Raw genomic sequence first — 27624 nt, forward strand, 5'->3', positions numbered from 1 at the left:
CTTTTTCTTGGGCCTCGTTCTAAACTTTTTTTTGTAGGGTTTACATGAAAAGCTACAAAGATGAACCAATTGATTTGTTTCATATTTATTGAATTAAAAGGATTTAAAACATTTGGAACACAAAGCACAAAGAATAATTGCTTAACATGAGTATGAGCTTTGTTACTTTTCAATTTCCTTTAAGCTGTTTAGCATGCATGTTCAACAGTATAGAAAATACAAGTTTACTTTCACCCCCCACTTAAAATAGGTTACTGTTCACCCTTAATATTCCACCACTGCAAACTCTTAAATATTTATCTGATAAAACTAATTTCCCTTCCCTCATCTATAGCTTTATGCAAGTATAAAAAAAGAATAGCTCATTCATAAAAGGGGAGATATCTATCATTTAAGGCACAAGTGAATACAAAAAAAGTGGCCCCACTTCCTTACATCTGATGGTTCTTTGCTAATAAAGACCATAAGTAAATGTGGAGGAATTATTGTAGATGCTGGCAGTGTATGGAACCTCACGCTGCTCCACAGTATCCACACCTCAGCTGCTGGCAAGTGACTGGTGTATCGGAGGCTGGAAGCATCGAACGTGCTCAACCGGCATGTTCTCTCCATCTCCAGACTTCATGTACTTGTTCAGGATGGCAAATATCTCATTGTTGAGCATCTGGAATTTGCGGATTCTTTCGACCATTTTCTTAAGTGGCTGAAAGTAAAATGAAAAATAGGGACACACTGAGTATCTTGTGATTTAAAGAAAAACACTTCCCTATTCTTTTTGTATGAATCATTTTTTTAAAAGCGTGGGATAGAAAGTTTTGCTCATATTACATGAGACTCAGTATTGTTTGGGCTTTTATGGAATATTTCAACATTTTATAAACTTCGCTTTCTTGCCAGGAGTAAATAAGACAACACATTTCATGTGCAGTTTGCTTAATTTGAAGCTACAACCAACAACTAGTTAGCTTTGCATAAGAACAGGACGCTCTACACAATTTAAAGTTAGCTGTCACTGTTTTTAAGATCAAATAAATAAAATAATGAATACGAGATTACTGACAACCATGGTGGCCCATATGAAGCATGCAAGGTGTGAAGGGGGCATTTCAGAGTAGTTACTGAACAGGACAGTATTTCTATTCCTCATGTTTCTAACTCACCACACTCTTGATAACCTCATCCTTGCCGTCATGTTTCTGGACCTTCAGGAGGTGGTAGCTGAAGTCCAGGATGTCAAAGCGTCTCTGCTGTCCCAGCAGGGCGATGATCATGCAGCCGGCCCAGTGGAGGCCGTCTCCAAAGCACTGCCTGGAAAACAGGAATGTTGCCGTTAGTTAAACTGCGCTGCTTTGAATCCCATTTGGCGGTACATACGTGCGCCCTGATGCACTCACTCCACTGTGAACTCGTGGGCACCCACAGGGATGCAGTAGACAAACTGCATCGCACTCCAGAGACGGTGGAACTCTACACACTCGTCCACGTGCATTACGCCGTTGCCGGGCAGCGGTCCACGCCAGATGGCGTCTTCCAGGAAGCCTCGCACACGCGTGAGGATGACTTCGAACATGGACAAACCACAGCACAGCCTCTCTTTGGTCAAAAGGTCGCCCTCACGAGCAATGGCTATTTGCTGAAAGAGAAGAGAAACAGGAGACCTGTTGGAGGATTCACTCTTAACATGACTGAGTGTCGACACATTCCAGAGATCGGGTCCTGCTCTTTGTCAGACGGACGGTACCTGTGGGGTGCCGAGGCGCTCGATCAGAGGAACCAAATGCAGAGCTGTGTATTTGGCTTCCAAACGCTTCATCTTTGCATCCAAGCGTTCCCCCTCTACACAGTGAGGAAAAGACAATCCGGTTATACATCCAATGAACATATAATATATATTCTTATCCAGTACGTTCATGTTTTGTTTTTACGACTAGAAAAGTTGACGTCAAAGCCGTCTCAAGTTGCTGACATCATCACTTATAAACCAATTAATAGTTTTTAATGTGAACTTGTTAAATGTTACAAACTGCATGTCCATCCAGCACCTCACAGCATAGTTTTTCCTGTCACACCTGATCTTTTTTCTTTGCGCTTCAGCACTATGCAAATATTGGAAAGTGAGTCAAGGTTCTGTTTAAATGCTCTAATCACATAAATATAACCTGTTGTCCATGTTTTTTCCACAAACACTTAAAAAATAGGACCTTCTGAGGAACATGTGGATGCACTGAAAGTCCCGTTAAAGTCCTGTTTCCTCAAAACTACGCTACAAGAGTGAGCCACAACATTCAAATAGTTTTAATGTTTGCCTGACCGGTGCATTTGTTTACATAGTTACAGTCTAGCAGCTGCGTGGAGGGGAGAAGGGTCTTCACTCTTCTCTACTCATAATTTACAATTATTTCAGTAGAGTGAGGTGTTCAGTAAAACAAGCCTCACTCTAAAACAAAAGTAAGTGCGTTTTACTTTAAATGGTGTTTTCTTTCTTGTATTTACCTTTGACGTGGACTCGGGGAAGAATGTTTTGGAAGGGTGCAGCATGCAGCAAATCACAAACTTCTTCTTGTGACTGGAGGAGAAGAAGAATTGATTAAAGTGAAATCACCACAGCTTGCATATTAAGTTTGGAATTTTTCTGATCATAGTGTGATCCATACCAGACTCTGCTCGCTCAGCAGACAGAACAGGAGGGCATTGCCAACTTCCCTCAGGTTCTGGAAACAAACCGTCTTGAGCTCAGCGTACTCCACGATGTCCTTCAGCTGGTGGTGAAAGAATTCCAGGATACCTGACAGGAAAAGCAATTATCACATTATTACACATCCACCACACAGCAGCAACCATCCATCACAGCAGTAGGTACACCCTGCTGATTTATAAGCACACACTGCCAGCCATTTGAACTGCCGGCATGAAGGTCAGCTCATTTCCTCACAGAACTTAAGCACATAGGACTCTTAAACGAGGTGTGATGTTCCAACTGCACGGAAAAACTACAACAAGAGAAAAAAAGCTCAGCTCCTTGTTCTATTATTTCATGACGATTTGATGCTGCGTTTTATTATTAAAGCAGATGTACTCATGAAAGTATAACAGCTCATGGTGTGTAGCTGCACAGCTCCCTTCTTTCCTGTCATACAGCAATAGCAGGACATTTCTGCTGTGAAGTGCACGCGGCATGTTGACGAAACAGGTGAGAGCCCAACTCTAAAAGAGCAGTGCAGCTCACAAAAAGGAGATGCACCTGTGATGTGTGTCTCAGCCACTGTGGCCCAGACGTAATGCCCTCCTGAATAGACCATGAAAAGCTCATGGCCGACCAATAAGCACATGTAAAATGTTCACCTACCTGGGGAGCCATACTCGTGACGTGGAAGTCTGCAGATCTTGGGCATCACTTCCATCAGGGTCTTCACATACTGCATTATGGTTCCCTGGAGCTGTACCAAAAAGGAACATTATTAACCCGCAGCATATCTTTAAAGGAAATACTTGAGAACAGACAACCCATCTTCTTTTACTGTTGATAACACATCAGTCACCTTGACCGCTAACAAAGACAGCAGCCTTGTTTCACCTGGTACAGCAGCAAGCTTCAGCAGTGACATATTGTCTCCTACAAACTCAATGTCTTACTCACCAGACTTTTGACAACCTTCAGCAGCTCCTCCATCACCACGGCGATGCCCTGGTAGCCCAGCAGTCGACACATGGCCTTGATGTGCGGGGGACCCACAAAGTTCCTGTACGAGTTGTACACGCTGCTGTACGCCAGGTTCAAGGTCTACGAGTTCAGAGGGAAGCAAAGACAACAAGAACACATTTTGAGCTCAGAGGTCTGACACTTAAAACAAAGTTGTATTGTAGAGGAGGATGAATACTGATAAACCCATGAACACCACTTCCTAGGTTTGTCCTCATTAACAAATTAGGACTTGAAGTAAATTAGAGTTGTGTGTGCGAGAGTGTTGATAGACGGATACTTTATTAATCCCGTGGGAAATTTAGATCATCCAGTAGCTTGAACACTTAAACACATCACTGAGATACATACATAGCAGAGCTGTTCACTAGTTTAAAAAAGAAAAAGGAAAAAAAGCCTTAAGGCCTAATGGTGTAATCTGTTAGTTGCCCCCTAGGGACTTCAGTGCACAGTGTGGTGTATATGAAATCCAGCGATGCAATACAGAACGTTCTTCATCCTGTCATGTTTTCATCCAGTCAATGTTCTTCATCCAGTCATGATTAACATTAGTTAATCAGTTAGATGTATTTAGTCATAAACCAAAACAGGGGACACAGTGAAGTATCTAACCTCATGGTCGGGCAACAGCAGACCTCAGGAGATCATTTTAGTCACCAGGATTTATCTAGGACCATGAATGTCTCAAGCACATCGTGTACCTAATGGATAGACATTGTTGTTCACCAGTCAAGCTACAGGGAATATGTTCCCTCTACAACCTCTCCAGGTCCTCAGTTATGGTGTTGAGTAAGTCAGAACAATGTGATGTCACAGGTAAGCTGATCTTTGACAATCATAAATGATAAAATGATAACATTTTATACCCAATTTAACATCTGTTTTTTTATATTTTTTTTATTCACAATCAGTTCATTAGTTCTTGATTTAGAAAAGCCTGTTTTGTGAGGTGGTTGTGGGTCCAATGACTCAGAGGTAATCAGTTATTTATCAGCTCCAGCTCAACACTGATCAGTAACTTCTGCAACTCTTTGACACGTCATCCATGAATTCTAACGGTCTCCAGTCTAACAGCATGCTGATTTCTACTGTTAACTAACCCAGTTTTACGACATGTTTGCGACATTGAACGTAGCACACCAGAAGAAAACAAATTTCTAACAGCCATTGCTATCATTGAGCCACCCTGCTAGCTGTGCTAAAATTGTTTTAATCCTCTTACAGGCATGAATCTGCCTTGTCGATTATGAGACATCTTATGTGAGATTTTATCGGCACTGGATTAAAAGGTTGTGTGAGTGTTAACAGTGCAAAGGATAAACATCACCTCGATTAGATATTTCTGCAGATGTAGAAATATGTGCTTTGTGGAATTCTCAGTTTCAGGGGATGTGCAGCAGCGTTATTCACAGAACATTTTATGACAAACTGGCCAGCAGTTGAGACACATAGTTCTGGACTACACAGTCGGACAGATGGATCGACCTACTGAGGAGCATTTCAGCCCTCTCCCCCACTCCACCCTCAAGAACACGCCACGATATAGTCCCAACAAGACGCCATGGAAATTAATGATTTATTTATCAACAATACTACTTGGTTAACAAGTACGGAGAAAAAAAAGGGAACAAAACATATCAAAATAAGCAAATTTGCAACATTGTAAAAAACGATGTACATGTACCACTTCAAGAGGAATCAGCTTCCTCTCTCCCCTGTCGGCTGAGGCTGGTGCTCTAATCCAGCGGCACTGTTACACGCACACACAATATCTCTGGTCCCCTCTTGAGGCTGAAGAGCTACACGGCAGCAGCTCGGCGTCACAGCTGTTGATGCGCAGACAGTGATACAGTGTAGATGCTTATATGAGCAGACGGCAGGAGCACAGGACAGTCTGAAGCAGCAGCTCGGAAACTGCACATCCATGTCCAACACGTGCCGGAGCCGTTTACCCGGTAAGTCCTTTCTCCTCTCATGTTTGATTGAATGAGCAGCAGTGATTCGCTTGGCGAGGATCCTGGCCATGTGGACAAGTAGGCTTTGTTGCTATCGGTTACAGCTCATGCACCAGAAAAAGAAAAAAACTTGCTCAAATTGAAAAAAGATTGAACATTTGTTTTAATTTAAAACTGAATCTAAGCAAACTATTCTTCTGAGAATATGTTTTCTGGAATTGTTAATGTTCATAAAATTCATATTGTTAATTATGGCTTAGTGAGAAAAGACCTTTGAAAAATAAGGATTAGAGAGCAAAAAAATGTATACGTCTTCTTTCCAATAAGTACCCACTCTGCACTAGTTTAAATGGTAAGAGGCCAAGTAAACATTGCATTTGATAACATAAATTCAACACTGATGATGTAATCTGGGCTTTTCAATGAATCATGCTTCGGCTTTGTTTCCATTTCCACAACATGAAACTTTATTTTACCTGACATCTGTCCCAGGCCTGTCATATGTTGAAATATATATGATGGAGAAAGCTACGTTTCAATAGATATAACAAATAATGCTCAAATTAAAGCTGAAACCAAAGCTTCAAAGGTTGGAGCTTCAAATCTGACCAGTGGGGAGTTTAAACCGCTCGATGTCTGCAGATCATCACCTGTTCTGTAGCAGCACAGATGAGCCTCCTCCTAAAACATTGTGCGTTGTGTAATTTGCTGAACATCTGTACATAAGCTCACCTCCCTCTCTACGCTGAACTTTGTCCCAGATAATCCTTTTCCCAATGCTTATTATCCTCCGATACAGTTTTTTTCTTCCTTGCAGCATGTTTAGGTTGGAGTGAGTGAGACTGGTGGATGTTAATTTTCTAAATTATCTTCAACACTGCGCAATGTGGGAGGGATCCTGAGATTTTTTCAATTATGACAGAACAGGTGCAGCAATCCAAGTGATCAAACACAGACTGCAATAACTACAAACAAACCTACAGTCATAGAGGCTTAATACTCGGACTAACTCAACCCCTTTTACTCTTTGGTGCAATATTACAATGTATTCATTGTCTTTTTGTGCAATGAGTCATGCAACTGAATATCTTATATTTTGTGTATTTATTCTTCATATTTATAAATATTTTATTTTTTAGTTTGTGTTTTCATTAATAGTTCATTGCTGCACTTTTAATTTGCCTGTTTTTCTTATGAAAGCTGCGCACAAGAATTCCAATGTAGCCTAATTGTCTTGTACCTATGCAAATGGCAATCTATCCATCCATCTAGCCATCCATCTATCTATCTGTCTATCGATCCATCTATCTATCAATCCATATATCTATCCATCTATCAGGCTAGCTATGAGGTTCAAGGTGGAAAGAAAACAAACAAATGTAGAAATGGCCATGCCAAAAATCTTTATATCAACTGTATTTCTTCGTGCGCCTGTTTTACTGTGTTTTTATCATCTCTCTCTCCCAGTTTGGATTTTTATTTTGAGCATACGACTGTAACAGCTGAGGAAACGCTTCACCCATATCATCTTAACTCAGCGGCGCCTCCACATGGGGATAACAGTCTACAACATCACCGCCACCTCAGCGAGTGTGAGCTGGCCGTCGTCCCCCAGCTGCCTGGACACCTTCTACAGCGTCATGTACGACCCCAACTGGAACAGCCTGCTCATGGGCTACAAGCGCAAGAGTTTCATGCATGAGGAACGTATCCCCGTCAGTCAGAGCAGCACCTACCTGGGCAACCTCCTTCCCCAGAGCGCCTACTTCTTATGCGTGACATGTCAGGCCGCCAATCCGGTGCCGGACCAATGCCAGGTGTTCAGCACTCTGAGTGTGAGGGGCGAAGGTCATGAAAGAGCGGGCTGGGAACTCGCCATGGGCGTCTGGCTGACCTGCTGCATTTTCCTGCTGGTCATCGCCAGCATCCTGTTGTGGGGATGTCTTCACACCATCTGCTCCCTCCAGAGCCAGGCCTCTGACGGCAGCCCAGTGGTGAGCAACTCAACCCTCCAAGACATGTCTGGATCTGGACGCCTCTACACTCCCCGAAGCAGCATGGACGCCACTAAACATTCTACCACCTTGCCGCCCCCCCTCCTCTTAGCACAGCCCACTGGCCACATAATTACCCAAGACCACGAGCTGAGGACACTCGCTAAGCTGTCTGGCAGTGAGCCAGTGTGAATCAACTGGATTGAGGTCAGCACAGCATTGTTCTGCCCGCACTGACTTGTCACTGAGTATTCTAATCCACTGACAAAATCTTATTTGGGTTTAGCAGAAATAAAAATATTTTGAAGGGAACCGAATTAAAAGACAATATTACCGCACCACTTCAAACTTTTAAATTAAAGATTTTGTGCAAACACATTAAATAGTTATTGATCAAAATGTGTAACTCTGAATGCTTCTCTTATAAAGGACTTCTAAATCTCAGGCTTTTTGTAATTTACATTTCGATTTATGTTCCCAGACATCTTTATTTTTTACGCTGATCCCCAATTATTATATTTGTCCACTTGTATTGTAGAGAAATATCTTACCGAGTGTTTGATTCCAACATATGGACTCAAAAGAAGTCAAAATCACGGCAAAAAAAATAAAAAAAATAACCTTCTGCTTGTGAAATCCAAGAACAGAAAACGAAGGATAGTGCTTTCTCAGTGGGGGATGACTACTGACCTTTGACCCGTACAGATACTGAGGCTGAGCGTTGGGAGGCTTGTCTCTCTGGAATTCTTGAGAGAAGGGCAGGATGGTGCGCACAAACCTGGACACAGAGAGACGTTATTATGTTTTATCTAAAATTAACCTGCAGCGATATGTTCACTATGTTATACACACAGCTTTATCATCTGAGAAAATATGAATAAACTGAACATCAGACATGTGTAGCTCATTAAACCCAAACAATGTGTGTTTATAATCAAACTACATGTGAGGAAGCTGTTACTGCTTATTTCATAAGACCACTGCGGAGTATGAATCTTTGTCATCCACACATCACAGGATGTTCTCTGTGTGCAGTCCATACAGCACAACAGAGAACAATCAGAGAAGTGCTTTTTTCCCAGCAGGGTACCACAGAGAGGATACAGTTCATCAAATAGACTGGTTCATCAAAAATCGCTCACTGTGGGAAAACCTAAGCTCTGAGGTTTGTTGCAGGCCCATTAGTGAGATCAGAGTTACAGACAGAGACAGAACAAGATGTCAGGCAAGGGGTACTGACTATTAAAGCCAGTATTACTATTAGTTTGTTACATTGTTACTACTGTGGTCAGATGAAACTGCTCTGGGAGCCCTGGGCAAACATTTGTTGACCACCATAAAAACATATGACAGTTCATTAATGATCCAAGTTCTCTGGAGCTGAAATGACTAGTCACATTCATGAATCTACATTTATATATTTTAATCTAGGTTTGTGATTTGAACATTTCATTGCTCTTTATTTCATGTTTATTTTCATTTAGAATGCCACTGTGTATTATATAATTTATGATTGATGGAACTATCACATGAACATTAATTACGACTGCATCGTGTCAGCAGGAAACTATAATAAACAATGCTTTGTTTGGTAATGCATATAGTGAATAAGTGAAGTTGTGTACCACTAGTGCACTCAAACTGCAAAACATACTGGCTAAATTAGTGACTTTAATAATGACCCAAACTAACGCACCTGTTGGTCGAGCCATTGTAGCAATAGTTGGGCAAGAAATCATAGTTGAGTTCCCAGAAGACATGCAGTGTAATCCTGCCGTAGGGGGCCGACACGTTGTGGTTGGCCTCGCGGAACATGGCGTCCAGGCTGTCCAGAGTCAAAAACTTGCTGAGGAGCTTGTGCGTAAGGCGGTTGATATCCAGAAGACCTTCCAGTTCCTTTAACCAAAAAATACACAGAAATAATGCTTTATATCAGCACGCCAACTCTCAGGTTCTTTCTCTCTAATCAGGACAAGGACAAACGGCAGATCTTGAAAATGACACGTGCTCCTCTAAACACATAGATGAAGAAGCAAATAACAGGAGCAAACACTAAAATAAAAAGAGAACGTTATTTAGTCGTAGAGATTAAAAATCAACATACCATGATCGAGGTGAGGTCCTCACTCTCAAAGCGATTGATGGCCAGTTCGATAGACTTTGAAAGAGCAGCCGAGATCCTCTGAGTGATGAGCCTGTTCAGATCTATGGAGCGGCCTAAAAGCTGAGGTTCACAACTAGTTAGTAAAGGCACAACAACCACTAAACAATAAACGAGGCAGGAGATGTGTTGAGTTTCTACCTGGACGTGGCGCTGCTTCAGCAGAGTCTCGTAGCGGTTGGAGGAAGGCCAGGGTATATTGGCCCCCTGGTTCTTGCAGTCAGTTCGCAAACGTTTGTCAAGGAGAAGACTGGGGGATTAAAAGGAAACGTGAAGTTAACTGTATGAAGGGTGTTTTAATTAAAGTGCAAATCTGCATTTTTTGTTTTCCCCTCAGAAACAAGCGCATTACATCCATGGTTCCCATCTCACACCAACATCCCGACCAGAGGAGATAGAGAACACTTTATTGACATCGCCCATCCTGCTCAAAATATGTTTCAACTGATTTTAAAGTGATTATTGATTAAAAACACAATAGTGAAAATTGTTAAAATTGATTTCCTATAATTGAACCTTTCAATAATTGATTTGTTACTTTTATCATATTGTTTAGTTCATTAATTAAAACTAACATTATCCATTTATATTAAATATCCATTAAATTTAGCTTATTATTTCTAAGTTGTATTACTGTTGGGTAAATATTTACCATTTTGGTTCTTTTAATAAATATCAGCAATTAATTTGAATATTTATCCATGAGTTTTATCTGTTTATTTAATTTTTTTAACAACCTATCTATTACCCTAAGCTAACTGTGCTCACTTGTGAAAGACGCTCGGAGTTACAGTCTAATTTAATTGGTGGGAGGTCTGTGTACTGTAGCCGGAAGCCTTCAGGTCAGCAACACACCAGATTGGGTTCTGAATTTTTTCTACCTTAACACAAAGAACTACCTATATAATCTAAAAATATCATAAATACAATGTGTTCATATAATTGAGTCACAAAGGATCCTCCGGTAACTTGGAACCCAATGAAAAGGAGGGAAAAAGACAAAAGTACATGCAAATGATTCACCCACCTTCCTGCTAGAATCTTGTAGTAGCCAAATATCTGATCAGCCAGTTTGTAGACAAACTGATCAAAGCACAAGTTCACCTGAAAAACACAGAGGTTCACATTTAGTTGGATTTTTGAAAACATGCTTCAGTCTGTGATGGACAGAAATTAAACCACAAAACATTTTCTCAATTTGGAAATGTTGCTTTTTTAGACACCATTTCACTTCTTACTCAAAATTCATCCGGCCTGTAGGAATAGTCATTCAAAGTGATTTAGAAAAAAACTTAATGTCATAAGACAGTGTTACTCTACATACAAAGTACAGAGCCAGTTCTAAACGTGTCAGTTTAAAAAGTTCGGTTCTCATGTCCTGTGTCAAAGTTCTGCAGCTTCTTCAGAACGATTGTCATTAGTGAGTCCTCCTCAAACAGTTCTACATATACAATATACTATCAATTGTATTGTTTTGGTGCTGGACGTTGTGTGTAGAATGTTTTATAAACATTTTGTTGTGCAGAGTGAAGGTAGAAAACTTTGTGTTCATTCTACCTGGTATATCTGCAATGAAGATTTTTTACCCAATTATTTCCATAAAATGAAACTATATTTGTGGTGCCAATTTTTGATGCTTTACTCAACTAGTGTTATTTTGTCATACATTACATGTCGGCTATATTAGAGGTCTGTTAAGCAACCGACACAATCTTCAGACACAAGTTACACCTTTACAAAATAAAAGCTCTGCAATTCAGTTTTATTGAAAGCATTACAGCAAGAAACAAACCATTGTGCTTCTACTTTGAAGAAAATTTTCCTTTAAGAGGAAATGATTCTATGAATGTTGTTGCCATGACAGACATATCTCTGCATTTCTGTATGACTCCGATATGGTGACATAGAAATAACCAGATTATCTAAATGATCTGGTGATTGAGGGTTGACCCAGTTAGAGACCACTGCTGTAGTTTATCAGAGGACGTAGAGAAGGACATAACTGACTGTTATAGCCTGCTGCTACATCTTTTTGTCTATTACCTCAGCTTCTATTTCATCGTAGAGGAACTGCTTCTTGAATTTGGTCAGGGCGTAGTGTGCACTGTCGTTGTACAAATCCAGGGGATACAGCACATATCTGCAGCAGATGAGAGAAAGAAAGGAAAGGTTCAGTGTCTTACTTGTGAATAACGAGGGAACAAAAGATCCCCAAAAAAATAAGGAAAGCTGAGTGTGATGCCTACACAGTGATTCATAGAGTGCTGAAAATGTAACACCACAGACTAATTTATCTAGTTTGTGATTGATACAGATGTTCTGTTTTCATCAGTAGTTCAAATGGTTAAAATCGTATTTTCTTTCACTGTGCAGAGCATTAATGCACTGCCATCCTGCTCTCGCTCACACGAACACGCACGAACACCACAAACACGAAACACACACACACTAACACATAAAAGAGTTGAGTAAGTGAGTTATTTGTACGAGCACAAGTTGTCCACCAATATTAAAATGATAACTGTCCATATTAAATATATATATGGTTGATACACACTTTTTGGACAATTTTGGATGAACATGAAGAATTACAGCATTTACGGTTCAAGCCAGATGATGTGCTTAATGGCTTATGTAAAACCTGCCTCATAAAAGCATAATCCTGCTGTGTTTCCCTGAAGTTTTAAAATAGATATTCATAGTTCATAGTTGAGTTGCTGAATGCCTCTGGCCAGTAACAGCACCAATAATCTCACAGAAAGTTAGTTAGAGAGTCAAAGTCTTTTTCAGGTTTTGGACTATTGCAAAAGGCTGAAACTAAAGAAAAGTGTTTAAAAAGGAATATTCCCCCACAATTATGTTTGATACAGAAAAAAAAAATCATAATTTACTCCATCATAGAAGCTTCCTTGGTCTCCAGGATGTGGTCAGTGAGGATCCAGGGCATGGACATCTCGATGGGGAACTGGATCCTGCGACCCATGGTGAGCTCCAGGAAGAACTCCCTGAACCACAGCTGGGAGACGTCGCAGCACTGCTGCAAGGTCTCTGCATGGTAGAGAAATAGGTTTCATTATAGTGGCTCCATTTAATGGCACTTATTCAGCATTTAAAGGATCTACAGGATCAAACCGCTGTTTCTTCGTACCACTGAAGTTCAGCAGGTGGGTGTAAAAGAAGGACTCGCGGTGAAACCTCTCCATGTCCAGGATGGTTGGGCCTTCGAGACTGCTGCGCAGAGTCTTCTTAGATCCACTTTTGTCAGCAATGAGAGACTCCAGCATGGTCCTCACCATATAGAGCTACATGTATTTAATTTAAGACAACACTGTTAGTGGATTTTACCAATTACCTCCCCTTCAGACAGTCTTATCTCACAGACATTTCATAGAATATAATCTTACAGGGATCATCTTACATATTCAGCAGAGAAGCTGCAGTGCAATTTTCTTTTGATAATCACTGAAAGTTATTTTCGAGTTCACCTCAGTGGGGAACATTTTCGTAGACTTTATAATCTCTCTTGTTACAACTCAAACGAGTGAAAATCTGCTGAGTCGGGCAGACAAACACAGAAGGTGATTGTTTAGGGCTTTACAGTCAAACTGGAACTGGAAAAAAGATTAGTCGTTGGAATTAATCTCTAAGCTGATAAATCTGTATGGTTTATGCAACATGTGGGATGCTTCTAAATAATGATCATATTTGTGATATGTAACACAATTGCATAGATGACTGCTATTCAGCGCTGTGATGAATCTGAAGTAGAAGGTTGGAAGGTAAAGTTATATTATAGTCATTCAGACATAATGAGCAGAGAGAACAATACAGCAAATGCAACAGGCAGGTTTATGAAAGATGCGCTCATATTATGTCCCTTATTAATATCTAATGACACATCGGCATTGCGAGCTTCATAATCCTCATTATTGATGACTGGCAGCAGCCAGGGTCGCAGTTTATAAGACCTTGGAGTATGGGAAATGATTACAAAAGGAGAGGTGAAAGGGAGGTGGGTTAATCAGCAGAGTGTGGAGCTTAGACCTGGGTGCTGGAGGGCCCCACAGCACGGCGGGGAACCTTTATGTCAAAGCCTCCCTTGGGGTCTTTTTCTCCACGGAGGGCAGGATCGTTGTGAGGCTCCCGGCCGATTTCCCAGTCACAGATCGTCTTCCGGATGGCCTGGAGTACGCTGTGGTCAAGGGACAATTTCTAGTTAATCGCTGGCTTGAAAGTCCCTGTTAACACACACTGGCATAGCTGCAATTATGAATATGAAGCAAGTTCACTGGAGATTCATTTGTTATACAGTACAGAGGATTGTAAAGAAGCAGCTGGAAAGAACAGGGTGTTATTGTGAGAACAGCAACCTGCAACAGGATAAAAATATATTAACAGTGGTGGGATGGAACAAAAACTGTAAAGGTTGGAAAATCAAAGTAATGTGTTAAAGATGCTATAAAGCTCCATAGAGTTGAGAGAAGCCAAATAGTGAGGGGATAATTATCTGTGGGTTCAACACTATGAACAACCACTAACACTGTTATTATAAAAATATGACCTTTAACACATCCCAAAGCCTGGAAAACCAGACACAATGAATACATTTTGTTTTGTTGCAGCATCATGACAAACTTTTTTTTATCCTTTTCTGGGTGATATGATTAACACAATAATAAAGTGTTGTTAGACAGCTGCGAAGTTAATTGTAGTTTGACCTTTACCTCTGAACAACATTTTTCTTCTTCTTGATGGCCTGACGCAGTGGGTCACGCAGGGTGACTTGAGCAAAATCCTGCAGGGCTGAATAGATGGTGTGACGGATGGCGTGATTGAACACACTCTCCATGCGTCCCATCAACACCTGCAGTCCCTTTATCATAGCCATTACCTGTCAAAAGCCCAACATTGAATCAGTGATTTAGAGAATCAGTGATTTAGAGAATCAGTGATTTAGACTGGTATCAGCTGATAAACCATAGAGTTTGTGTGCTTCATGTGATGAGGTCACAACTGACCTCTACAAGGGCAAACTTCTCCTCGCTGGTGTAGTTGTATCTGGTGGCTCTTTCATACTCCTCTGCATTGTCAGGGCACTCCTTGTTGGAGTACTTGTCTGTTGGATGAACCAGTTTCCAGGAGTACTGTCGGCAAAGATACAAAAAGAAACAGATGAATTAAATGTCAAGATGCTGGGATTGGTAAACATTCTCAATACCTTATTTTACTTTAAGTCTAGTGTATATATGTAAAAGTTATATATAAAATGATTAGAATCTTTGCTTTCTTACCACTTCCATGACATGAGCGCTCCACTGAGAGAGCAGCTGCAGTCCCTGCAGGGCCAGGTCAAACAGCTTCCTGTACTCAGCATCAGTCTTTTGGGCTTCCTGACGCCCTGATCCCGTCACCACCTATGTGGACAAAAAGCAACACACTTTGTCACACCCTGAAATTAACAGTGTAGGCACACTTTTTTAAATCCTGATAGATCAGGGGAAATTATTACAGAGCATAAAAACCCAGCAGTAAAACTTCTCCATTCAGGATGTGATCATTGAAATTGCTTTCCTCATTCTCAACATTTCTGTCCTCAGTGATTGCATCTGCCATTCTGATCCAAAAGTCAGTTGGTTAAACTTCCATCTGAACCACAGTGAATTGTGACCTCTGAAAATCCGTCGGGGCATCTGCTTAAAGCTTGTTACATCACAGCTGGGAATTCACACATCCCTCACATAAGGAGCTGAAAGCTGCCAGTTGGCTGATGTACTATATGTTTCTTTATTTAGTTGGCTAATGTCTGAGGTAACGGTAAAATACTGTGCAAGTATGCCATGTCCTGATCCACGCCAATTTAAACTCATTGGAATGTGGCACTAACCTCACTGTTGCTGTATCGAGCCAGCTCCGAGATGAAGCGCATGTGATCGTCGCGGATCTGAAGCATCTGCTCACAGATGTTGTATTGGGGACTGCTGGATATAGATGTGCAAGTCCACCTGGGGGATACGAGGAAGGAGGGAAACCCAGTAAGGAATACATGTATTTTTGTTAATAAAGCTAGTACACACCGATGCTGAGGTGGAGAAAAATTAAATGTACTTAAGCCCTGATGTAATGACATAGCCAAAGAACACATTAGTTGCTAGACAAAGATTAGACAGCCAAGCAGGTACAGGCATGTACAATTCACAAAGCTGAAAAAAAAAAAAAAAATCACTCAACTACAACGTGTCCTTTGTGAACAGGAAACAATACAATAACAGATAAGGCTGAAAATTGTCTATTTATAATGATTGTCAGAAAATGTACTTTGATTAAAAAAATAAAATCAAAGAGACTAGGGCCGAGCTGGCAGAGAAGCTTGTTTTCATCTCACCTGGATTTGTTATCTTCAAAGTGAGCACTGGTCTTGATGTACCGCGACAACTCAATCTGCATGTCACCAAAAAGAGGGACCACCTGGAGTTGCTGTGAACACCAAAACACACAGATTTACATGAAGCATCTCTTCACTTCTCCAACACCACATACTGGGTACATCGTGGCATCGCTCGAGATTCATTTAATGTAGGCAGCAATAACAATCAAGGTAGAATCATTACGTGGAAATGACTTTACAAAGTGACCAAATGTTATTGTAGTTCAGACACATGGATATTTGGATATTTGGATATTTTTACCTCCACCAAGAAGGTTGTGTTTTCATATCTGTTTGCCTTTTAGCAGAGTTGCGCAAAAACTACAGAAACTATTTAATTTAAACTTGGTAGAAGGGTGGGGTTAGGGTCAGGGAAGAACCCACTACATTTGAGTGGATTTTTTAAGGGTGGTGGGGTGTATACTTATTTTAGCTATAGCTATTCTAGTTTTCTGTTTTGTTCCCCTCTTTTTTGGGGGGTTCTTTTCCAAGCTGCACTTTGCCTTCTTTTGTACTGCTTTGAAAAAAATGATGTGAATAAAAAACAAATTCAAAATGTTTAAGGAAAATTTGGAAATTGAATTTAAATGTTTTGCAGTATGTTGAAGAATGTTTGACCATCCTTACACATTACTGTATATGCAACTTTATATTACGCATATTGTATATTACACATCATATCCACACACACTCCCTTCTCTCTCTCTTAGCAGTACCCAAGGTCAGGTTATAGATAAAGGGCCAAACAACAGTACATTGTAGTGACTTTCATATCTAACTCAGATGCTCCAGACAGAGAGGCACCAACTTCAACTCTCAGCGACTTTAACTTTTTTGCGTATTTCACCAGTGGAAAGACGTAAGGACACAAAGTGATTTAGGAATGCATACTTTAGGCTTAACTATCCAGTAGTATGCGAACACCTACATGTAACATACAGAGTGAAAGCAATTCTAGCCTTTCATGGATGATGTGCTGTTAGAATGGGTGATGCAAGTAGAGGAAGATATATGGGGATGTTGTGGGAGACATCTTCAGACCTGGGGTAGACAATTGCTCTTTTTACTCTGTTAGCGTTTGCATATTGTTCCACCTTCTGCTCTCCTTGATGCATCAACTCTACATTCAACTCTTCTGCATAAGACATCAGCTGCTTCCTGAGTTCTACTTTCACCAGTGTCCACAAAATTCCATCACACAGTACAGTGAATTGCAGTACAAGTTGACTAATGTTATTGTTTTTATATACATACATATATATATATATATATATATATATATATATATATATATATATATATATATATATATATATATGTGACATATGTCTACACCTTTGTACCTTGAAAAACTTGTCAATCTTGCTGAGGTTAAGTCTCTTCTTGGCATCGAGTTTGTAGATGCTGCTGCTGTTTCCGTCCATGAGGTACAGACCAAAGCCCATTACCTGGGGAAGTGGAGTGTTGATTACATGTTGTAAAGGATGTACATTACTGTGGACAATGCTCCAGTAAATTGTTTAGAATGAGCTGAAGTAGTAATTCACCAGTAGCTGGTGAAGGGCTTCACTTACTTTGAGCAGCATGTGTTTCTCACTGGGAGTGAGGTACATCTTGTTCTCGTAGTAATCGATGCACAGGTTGACGATGTCTGCCAGCAGCTCGTCATATCCATTTATCACCTCCAGCTGCTGCTGCAAAGACTGAACGACATCACAGAGATCGACTGATTATTAAATCATAATGCTATTAGTCATGTTTTCAACTGTTAACACTTAGAGTAACTGTCTGTTTTTTACCTTAGCCTTTTAGGACTATCCTTGCCTAAATTTAAAATCTTATTTTTTAATCAAATACCCATTTAAATCCAGGAATAGATTATAGGTTAAGAATAAAAAATTACTGGTGTCTTTTTTTGCAGGTGTTTCCCGACTGAAAGCAGCAATGACATAGTTGTTGAGAGGTGCTTCCATGTTGAAACCATTTCATCTTAAGAGTTTAAACAGTCTGATGCATGTCCAACAAACCTGAGTGATTTTGTTGTGGTTTGCCAGGAACATGGACAAATTCTGTGACTCCTGAATGGACGAGGGCTCAGACATCTTTCTGAGGAACTGGGCCGCTCTAGGTAGAGACAAGAAACATTGTGTTTTAATAATCAGAATCAAATCAAACAGATGTTAACTTACAAATACATACAGGTAAAGGCTTAAAAAATGGTGATCAAGTTGTTGCTCCCGGCTTCATTCAGTTCATTTTTACAACCCCAGAATGGAAAGTGTTTTTTAAAGCGTTGAAGTAAACCACAGAATAATAATAAGAGGGGAAAAAGAGGAATAAGGAAGAAACGAAGAGTAAGCAATTTTCTAAACAAAGTGCTTCACACGTTAAAATAATAAATAGATTCAGATTTCAGAGATTTGCACTTTTAAGAAGGGATTTTAAAAAAAAGTAACAGATGCAGCATTTCTGATCTTAGCTGATGAGTCATTCCAGGGTTTGGGGCTCGTACTGCAAAAGCATGTCAGCCTTTAGTCACCAATCGGCCTCTGGGCCCTACCAGAAGACTATCAGCTGATCTAAGATGGCGTGCAGGCTCACAGGGAGTTAGTAAATCCTTGATATACACAGGGTTGTGTAAATGTTTAAAAGTCATCAATAAAATCTTTTAAAAAATTGTATTGTATCAAACTATCAGTCGTTTTCTAGCATTCACATAGTGAGCATGGAACACTGAGTCTCCTGTGTCAGGGGCAGTGGTCTCCCTGGTTCAAAAAACACAGGTCTGACACAGGACGTTTTTTCAGTGTTGGTGGCTGATGCTGCCGTCTAGTGGCTGTCATGGCACCACAGTGTGAACACGAGCAGCATGTGCTCCAACTCTCATTACCGTTTGTAGGCAGAGTGGTCGTTCTTGACGCTGCATTTCATGTTCTTGAGCTCGTCCAGCACAGCGAACATGTTGATGAACTTTCCGAGGGTCATCAGGTACGCCTCAGAAACAAAGTCCTTTCTGCGCTCAGTGTGACAGAGACGACGGACCTCCCCGCAAAAACGGTCAATGGCGGTGCGCTGAAGGAGACAAGGAGGAGATTAGGCTTTGAAGAGACTGTCAAGGAGACTCTTTACCCATACATGAATATATATTTACCTGGAAGTACATGAAATTCATTAGCTTGGTGACTTCAGGCTCCAGCACCTCCACTGTCTTCTCATAGATCTCCACTCTGTTGGGCTGCTCATTGCATTTAACCTAGAAGAGAAAAAGAGAAAAATATGAAGGGAGGAGCACAAAGGAAACATCACATATCTTTTAATCCAGAGATATCAAGATTAGGGTTGAAAATAACATTTGTTGCATCATCAATTAATCTGCATATGAATCTCCTAATGATTGTGTTGTCTGCAACATGGCAGGAAATTCAAAATACTGATTACAAAAATCTCACATTGGAGAGGTGACAGCATATTTTCTAATATGGAAACCTCTAATTATTTAACTGGCTAATCATTGCAGCCTTTTAAATAGAAGTCATGGGAGCACAGTGTTCCCGGAAGCACAGTGGTCACCTGTGGTATTGCACGTGAGCAGCTTCTCCAGGTGTAGAGCATGATGGCGTACCCCTGCCCCTCCTCCAGCATCTCATTCTATTTCAAAACAAAAACAAATAAATGAATAAGACCAATCTGTTCAAAACTGGCTCACATGTTACAGTCTACAGTAAAAAGATAAACACACAAACACCACATAAGGACTAAATCAAGTCAGTAGTATACAGTGAGTGGAGCAAAGTGCCATCCTGCCTTCACACAAAGTGCTGTCTGATTCCAGCCCCGAGCAATTAGTCGCTCACTAATTAGACACAAAGCCCTGGATTCTGTGAGCTGCCCGACAGACAATACCAAAGACTCTGCTGGGACAGGCGCGCCTCTTCTACCCGATCTTGTTCCAAACGATCCTTGACCTCATTGTGGGGAATATATTTTCCCAGAGTCATTACTGAGGTGAGAGTGATGACGCACTGAGGAGTAATTTCACATACCATGTTGGAGTGGACAGTGGCTTGCTCGATGTATCTGGCGATGCCGGTGACGAAGGCATTTCGATCCTCAAAGTTGGTGTTAAAGTTTGGCTGTGGGGAGATGGGAAATAATGACCAAAGAAATTACACAGGATCAAACTTCAGCTATGTAAGAGGCAAAACACATCACGTCATAGCTATAGCGCTTCATATGTATGTGAGAAGTAAAAAATGCCAAATTATTTGATTTGTCGTTGGATTTGTAATTTTGATTTACTTGAGCAGCTTACACAAATATTTCACCTGACCAAAAATAATGTAATATTTCTGCATTTATTAACCCTAACCCTTTTTTCATGTAAATGTATCTGTAAGTGTTACCTAACTAACAAGGGTACTCAGATTTGTGCATTCATAAGCTTTCCTTGTTGAGATTTGTGTAACAGCCTCCTATTGATAAGATTCTTATTCTGGAAGAAACGCTGACGTTTCTAAATTTTTGACAGATGAGCCGTTTTCAGACATGAACTGCAGGGTTAAATCTGAAGAATTGGCTACGGAGTTTACTTTATAAAGGTTTGCTCGTTGATTCATGTATTTTCTCCTATTCCCTGTAACTTCAGTAAATATATATATATATATGTTTGTTTCCACAAGAGATACATCCAATTAACACAAGGTCAAAAAAACACTAGTAATAAACTAATGTGAGAAACCTTTACGTCGGAGGTAAGTGAGAACAAACAACTAACATTATCATGAAAAAATTGCAGGGATGATGAGTGGTCGGACATTAGCATTGCGCTGCTGTTGGCACTGACCTGATACATGATGGATGAGGGGAGGGGCTCGATGCATGGCTGCTGGTCAGGGAGCGGCAGCTCTTCCAACAGGTCCACGTTGGACAGAGCATCTTCTAAAGTCACAGTGGATGCCATGCTCCTGTAAAAGACAAAAAGAATCATGTTTTACTTAGAATGAAGGATCCAGACTCTAGCAGCTATGAAGCAAGACAGCATAATGCTCAGTCAATGTCTAAATAATAACGTGATTTTTTAGGTTATGCATTGGGTTGACAACCTGAGACACCAGCAGCAGAGTCCTGAGTTAAATGTTGTACATCACCAGTAGTAACCTGATACAACTGCAGACAGCACCTTTATCATTGAATAAAACCTTTAAACAAGGTATTGTGTTGTGTTATGAGGCCACACAGAGCTTCCTGTCCAAATACCCTAGATCAACAAGGTCAGGGCTGAGGTTGGGACGTCACTGTACCGCTCGGGACAAAGTGAGCTGGCGGGATAATGCCAGACAGATATTTTTGCGTTCAACAGACTATTTTAAAATATTTGATGCGGCATTTCAAAGTATGAGTGGAGTCGAGTTGTTTGGTCTTTGTTGAAATCCCTGATGGAGAATTATAGAAAATCAGTGTGATGACAATAGATTAGCAATGTACCAGTAAGTGCTATGGTTTGCATTCTCATGCTGCTGCTGCTGACTGCCGATTTTCAGACGTCACTGACACGGAACAATCAAAAAAATCTATTGAAATGAGAATTGACAGAGGGTCAAACATCCCCAGCGACCGACTGCCAACACAAAAGCGTGGTCACAGTCACTGCATGCACAGGGTCAGGGTCAGACGAGGTCACTGACTTCCTCCTCTGCAGATGGAAGCACAGTATGTGGCACGAGGAAGACATGGGCCAATGTATTATAGAGCATTTTGGCTTTAATGGCTATTATATACATTCAGCAGCAATTGAGTCTCTTTTGTTTGGGGTGTCAATTGAGAAAGAGCTTACGGTATATTCAGCATTTTACTTTGGTTAAAATTTAAATATGTTTAGATGTTTCTGTCCAACAGTAGAGATGTTGGACAGAAACATGTATCTATACATGCAAACTATTTCTCCCTATACCATTAGATGTTCTTCATCTAAATATGTTTTGATTCATTTTGCAGTATGGCATTATGCAAGGCATACAGAGAACCAGCGTCTGATGCAAGCTCAAGCATGCGTGCTACAGTGATTTCTACAAATGTGCACAGTCCCCACTGTAAGAGGCATCCTATTACCATGTGGCAGCTGATGTTTTTGAACATGAAAATGATGCAGGAACAAAAATGAACCTGAACATTTAAAACGTCTCAAATCATTAATTATATCACATAAATAAAGTCTCTGCAAAGGCCAAAGAGATGATTTCATTCATTAATTTTGACCTCTCCAGGGCACAATAATAATTTTAAAGCTCTATAGGCATGTTGGGAATCTTCCCTGCAGGCCTGAATGATATAGGCAAAAATTATAATCAGACAAAGATTTACATATTGGTTGATATTGATAAATATCATAATGTGTCACATTATTATTTCTTTTAAGTTTTAGTTTGCTTTGTTTGAGTGCTGCAGCCCGATGAACTTGACACCACACAGGGACTGATTCTTTAATCTAATGTGTCATCGGACATGTGCGGCCACCCAGAGCCCACAAAACTCAATGTGTTAGTTCTTGAATACACTTCACTGTAAGTGATGGAATAGGTGAACGTTTTTAATGCTGCACAAGTATGTACACATTACAAAAACCAGAGTCACTCCACTGTACATCGGGTCAAATACAGTAGGTGCAGTTAGTTGCAAAAAACACAGAGAAGTAAGTTAGAGATGAACAGCCATGAAGAGCAAGTATCAGAGCATGTCTAATAATTTAGCCCCCCCCCCCCCCCCCCCCCCCAAGAGATTAAGCTCATCAAACTGAAAGACACAGTCAAATAAGCAGCATCACAGGCCCATTTCCGGCCTGGTATTAATCTCCATCCTCAGAGATCTGATCACAAATGGATTGTTCACCCAAGAATGAAAATTCCCTCATTATCTACCCCTCTTTGAAAATAGAGTGAATTAGTAAGTTTGACAAAGTTTCAGGAAGTGTCAACTTCAACTCTGTACTGAAACCATGTCCATTATCACAAAAAAAGGAACCTTGAAGTATTTCTTTTAGAGCACGGTTCCTGTTTAGACTCCTGACGGTAAAGAAGTCTGCTGTTCGAAGAGCCAAACAAAGCCTTGCCCCTCATTTTGAGTGTCCGGCTGTTGGCCATTACACCCAATGCTGAAGTTGCACACCATGTGTTAGCAGGACTCGATCTGTAATTACACAGTAAGGAGCTTAAAACCAGCCTCAAGTAGGTAAAGTTGATGTGCCAGGCAGAGGGCAAGGCACTGCCACGCAACAGTGATTATACTAGTGAAGGTTCTCTTAAGCCCTTTTTTAACATCATACAAAGTGCATATAGAAATTCCTAAGACAAAACATTAAACATCATGTGATCCAGAAATAGATAGAAAAATTGAGAATTAGATAGCTACTACTAATGGATAGATTCTTCACTATAAGTAATAGATGAGCCACAGTGAAAGTACCAGTGCAAGCTGTGACCAAAACACAGACTTTAACTGGATTAAACCCCATAAATGTAATTACTTCCACTTTATAAAATCAACAGGGTTAATTATCAATTTTAAATGACTTTCAAACAACATGACTGCTTGTGTACTTGAGTTTGTCAAAAAATAAAATTCCTTTCAATGTCCACTGTAACAGACATATATCTGTATGTAGCTTCAGATAAAACTAAAACTGTAGATGTGGAAGGAAAAACCAAGGAGTGAGTGATTATTTTTGGTTGTTTGCTTTAAGGTAGATACTGCATTGAAACAGCAATTGTGCAAGACTACTTAAAAAAAAAAAAAAGGGGAAACAGCAATCTGTGGGTAGGTATGAACTATCACTTTGAAACGCACAACAGATGAAATTCCAAAGCATTTGACACTTTGACACCAATACGAGCCGATTGACACTTTTCTAAACTGTTTCTTCACTGAAGATGGGGAGGAAATATACATTATACTCCTCGCAAGTCAGTTTTTAAGACGTTTCCTAGGTGATGATAAACAGAAACACAAGACAGAAACAATAACAGTCACTCGATGTCACTTCATTATCCAGCTGCATCCACGGTGCCACCCTGAAGGAAGTCGCATGCTGAGGTGTGAAAATCGTTGCCACTTATCAGTGCATGCATCTCTTGATGTCTTAGTTTTACTGCTAATTCAATGCACTTCACTGGTTTGAGCTGATTGAGACACAATGAAGTTTATAAATAACTTGTTTTCTTTTTCACAGATATTTAAAAAGGGAACATCCAACTGCAAACCCCACTCAAGTTTAACTTTTGTTCAATACTGCAAACAAAATGTAGAAATATAAGGTTTAACAAGAGACTGAGAAAAAAAATGATCAATAGGGAAATGAAAGACATCATTCAGTTTCACTGGCTTCGCTGTTGTTGTACTGTAAACACTATGCTGCATACTGTTTATCACTCTAGATGTGATCTTCTCAATTAGCTTATCAGCACCGGACAGTTGTTACCCACAGCAGCTTCATGCACATCCCCCTCCTTCCTTCATAACAAAGATTATAGATAATCAAAGGCAAAGCAAAGAGGCTGCAGAGGAAAAAGGTACAAAGGTCAACTTCTTAATCCACACGTTTATAATTGTTTCTGTTGCATATTCAAATAAGAAGTTGCCCTGTATCAAATCTACTAATTCCCCAATGGCTATCTTTCTGTCTGTATGTGGAACGTTTATCCCACAATAAAATTCATCTCATCAGCTTCATACTGAGGCACATGCAATCTTAGTGGTCCAGGGAAGTGTAGTGTTGCAATTGGACAAGAGATATGAATGAAAATTTGAATAAACAGGCGTCCAGTGCTTTGTAGCAGGCGGTGAGGGTCAGGCAGTGTGCCAACAGTAGGGACGGGAATCAGCAGGGACCTCCCGATACGATCATGCTACTTAGGTGGCGATTCCATATGTATTGCGATTCTGTCAGTATTGTGATTCGATATTACGATTTGTTGCGATATCTTTTGGTTATTTAATAAATACTGGACCATGGAAAACAGTTGAATCATACCTTCAAATACAACACAGTCAAATACACTTAGAGCTTACCAAGTTTTATTTCAAGTGTTAATTCGTAAATATTAACATTAACTCAATGAGTGCCGGGCAGCCAATAGAGAAAATAAATAAAAATGTGCCCTATTATTGTATAGCCCCTGTCAACTGCACACAAACTGACAGATTAAGAAATGTATTCCACTAAAGGTACTTTTAAACAATAAATAAAAGGTAAATTAAATAGAATGAATAAAAGTTTTCTTAAAATATAAACTTTGAAATAAAAAAAAGTAATAGCGGTCGCCTGATAGTCAGTCTTTCCACTGAGTTGAACAAGTCTTCATCCAGCAGCCTTCAGCAACTGGCAGGCTACAGACAATAATATATGAGCAACCTGATTATTTGTATTTCAACATATTGACCTGACAGAGAAAAATCGTGAACTTAGGCGTGAGTATTGTGTTGATGCCAAACAGACCTGAAATACCCAACATGCCAGGTATGAGTAAAACAACCAGTTGAGTTAATCATTCAAACTTTTAAGCCACACACATGTACAGTACTAACGCCAATTATGTATCATGTTATGAACCCATGAGTATTAACTCTTCACTGCAGATAAACCAGATAAGATGAACCCAAGGTTGTCTAACTTCACTCTGCACAATATACTGTTTATAAACAGCTCTGCACACAACGTCCAGCACACAAACAATAGACAGTGACAGTATATAGTAGTATTGTTTGAGGAGACACTTATGTCAAGAAATAATTCTGGAGTGGCTCCAGGACAAGCGAGCAGCACATTGCAAACCGGCGCTGCACTGGTGATATGACAAGACGAGAAAAGTAGAAAGCAGAAATACTCGAGTGTTTTGTTATTTACAGAGAGTGGCCGGGCCCTAAACGCATCATCTGGAGGGTGGGGAGCCCAGCGGAACAAATGTCCAGCTACAGTAACAACCAGAGGGAAGAACCGCCATGTCCACAAGAACACACTAATACTGCTTTAAATAGTCAACACTTACAGACAGTCAAGTTAACATTGTATCAGGTATAAAACATAATATGGTAAGTTGTGTGGCTCTTTCCCACCTGGGGACACAACTCGCCACTTACCAAGTCACAGGTAAATACAAAACTCTCCCCAAACAAAGTTCAAAGCGAATGGACCACCGCCCAGAGACCCGCTGCGGTGGACTCGTCCTGTATACGCTGCCCCGACATGCAAGGGAAGTAATGGCCGTGCTCCGTGCTCCGTGCCGGGGCCTGAGATTAGTCACAGCTCGGGCCTGCGAGCCAGGAAAATGGCTTTGAACCGCAACAAGCTGTTTAACCTCTGAGCTAATTCGACCCGCGCGCCTCCAGCCGGACCGGGAGTCTGATTTTTAACCTGGAACCAGCTCAGCTCAGAGTTAGCGAAACTACTCTCTTTTCTGTGGCTGCTCGGCTGACTTCGCTGGAAGTTCACTCCACGAAACCAACTTCGAGATGACTCTTCCCCACTCACCCGCAGTCAGTCGCTGGTTAGCAGGGAAAACTTCTGCGCTCTCACGGCGGACTACAGACACATGCAGCCGGGGGCTCGATCCCTCTCTGGCCACCGCGCAGGCCGGGGTTCTCAGCTCCTCTGTCCGAGCTTTTATTCCAGTCGTCGGCCAGAGGAATCTTTTCCTCGGTCGCTGTTATTATCATGGGCGGGGGAGACAAGTCGAGCAGGGAGTTCCTGTCCCTCATACAGGGAAACTCAACAGGAAGCTGGGCTCGGAGCTGCGGTGCTGCTCTGCTCCGCTAGGGCTCGGACCACAGGCAGCAGGGACCACAGGCTGGGACCACAGGCTGCAGGGGCCATGGGCGGGGACCACAGGCCGGGACGGAGGAATGTACAGGAAGAACCTGCCCGCGGGTATGGAAGCTGATTAGTGCCATACAATGTTTAAACTAAATATTTAGGAGCACTTAAATGGCACTTACTTTGTGAAGAAATTGGACTTTCTAGATTCGTGTTGTTCTGGGTTTGTACTCGCATTGTGGAATGCACCTATTGTAAGTCGCTTTGGATAAAAGCATAAGCTAAATGAAATGTAATGTAATGAAATTCAACTTTTTATTGTTTGTGTGCTGGACGTTGTGCTCAGACCTTTTTTATAAGCAGTCTGTGGTGCAGATTGAAGTTAGACAACTTTTTTATCATCCTACCTGGTTCATCTGCAGTGAATAGTTTCTTAGTCAATGTTTTTCATTAAATGAATCTGAATCGTGATTTTTACTGTTTGTATGTGTGGTGTATATAAGTTTAAATGATTAACTGAACTGCTGTAACATTTTTTCATAGACTGTATGTCAGCTATGACAAAAGTCTGTTAAGTAATTGATACAAT

General features: G+C 40.7%; 2 protein-coding genes across 2 annotated transcripts; one reads left to right on the plus strand and one right to left on the minus strand.

The window, feature by feature from the left end:
• Window positions 1-69: 69 nt before the first annotated feature.
• cyfip1 (cytoplasmic FMR1 interacting protein 1) lies at window positions 70-27008 on the minus strand. Its single transcript, XM_062394825.1, has 31 exons — window positions 26754-27008; window positions 21078-21198; window positions 20278-20367; window positions 19805-19882; window positions 19386-19487; window positions 19125-19306; window positions 18262-18358; window positions 17809-17937; window positions 17578-17682; window positions 16193-16284; window positions 15695-15812; window positions 15102-15224; window positions 14829-14954; window positions 14535-14701; window positions 13855-14002; window positions 12959-13112; window positions 12702-12858; window positions 11854-11950; window positions 10838-10914; window positions 9952-10060; window positions 9754-9873; window positions 9346-9545; window positions 8340-8427; window positions 3638-3781; window positions 3347-3437; window positions 2655-2785; window positions 2494-2566; window positions 1742-1836; window positions 1395-1633; window positions 1161-1308; window positions 70-703 (listed from the first exon to the last, which is right to left on the minus strand). Exons 2-31 carry the CDS (start codon window positions 21192-21194, stop codon window positions 539-541), a joined length of 3762 nt encoding a protein of 1253 aa, XP_062250809.1. The 5' UTR covers window positions 21195-21198; window positions 26754-27008; the 3' UTR covers window positions 70-538.
• Window positions 5488-8018, plus strand: LOC133960325 (fibronectin type III domain-containing protein 9). The gene is made up of 2 exons (XM_062394828.1): window positions 5488-5655; window positions 7123-8018. The coding sequence occupies exon 2, from the start codon at window positions 7206-7208 to the stop codon at window positions 7839-7841; it is 636 nt and encodes a 211-aa protein (XP_062250812.1). The 5' UTR covers window positions 5488-5655; window positions 7123-7205; the 3' UTR covers window positions 7842-8018.
• Window positions 27009-27624: the final 616 nt, after the last annotated feature.

This window comes from Platichthys flesus, chromosome 9 (genome assembly GCF_949316205.1).
Source record: "Platichthys flesus chromosome 9, fPlaFle2.1, whole genome shotgun sequence".
NCBI lineage: Eukaryota > Metazoa > Chordata > Actinopteri > Pleuronectiformes > Pleuronectidae > Platichthys > Platichthys flesus.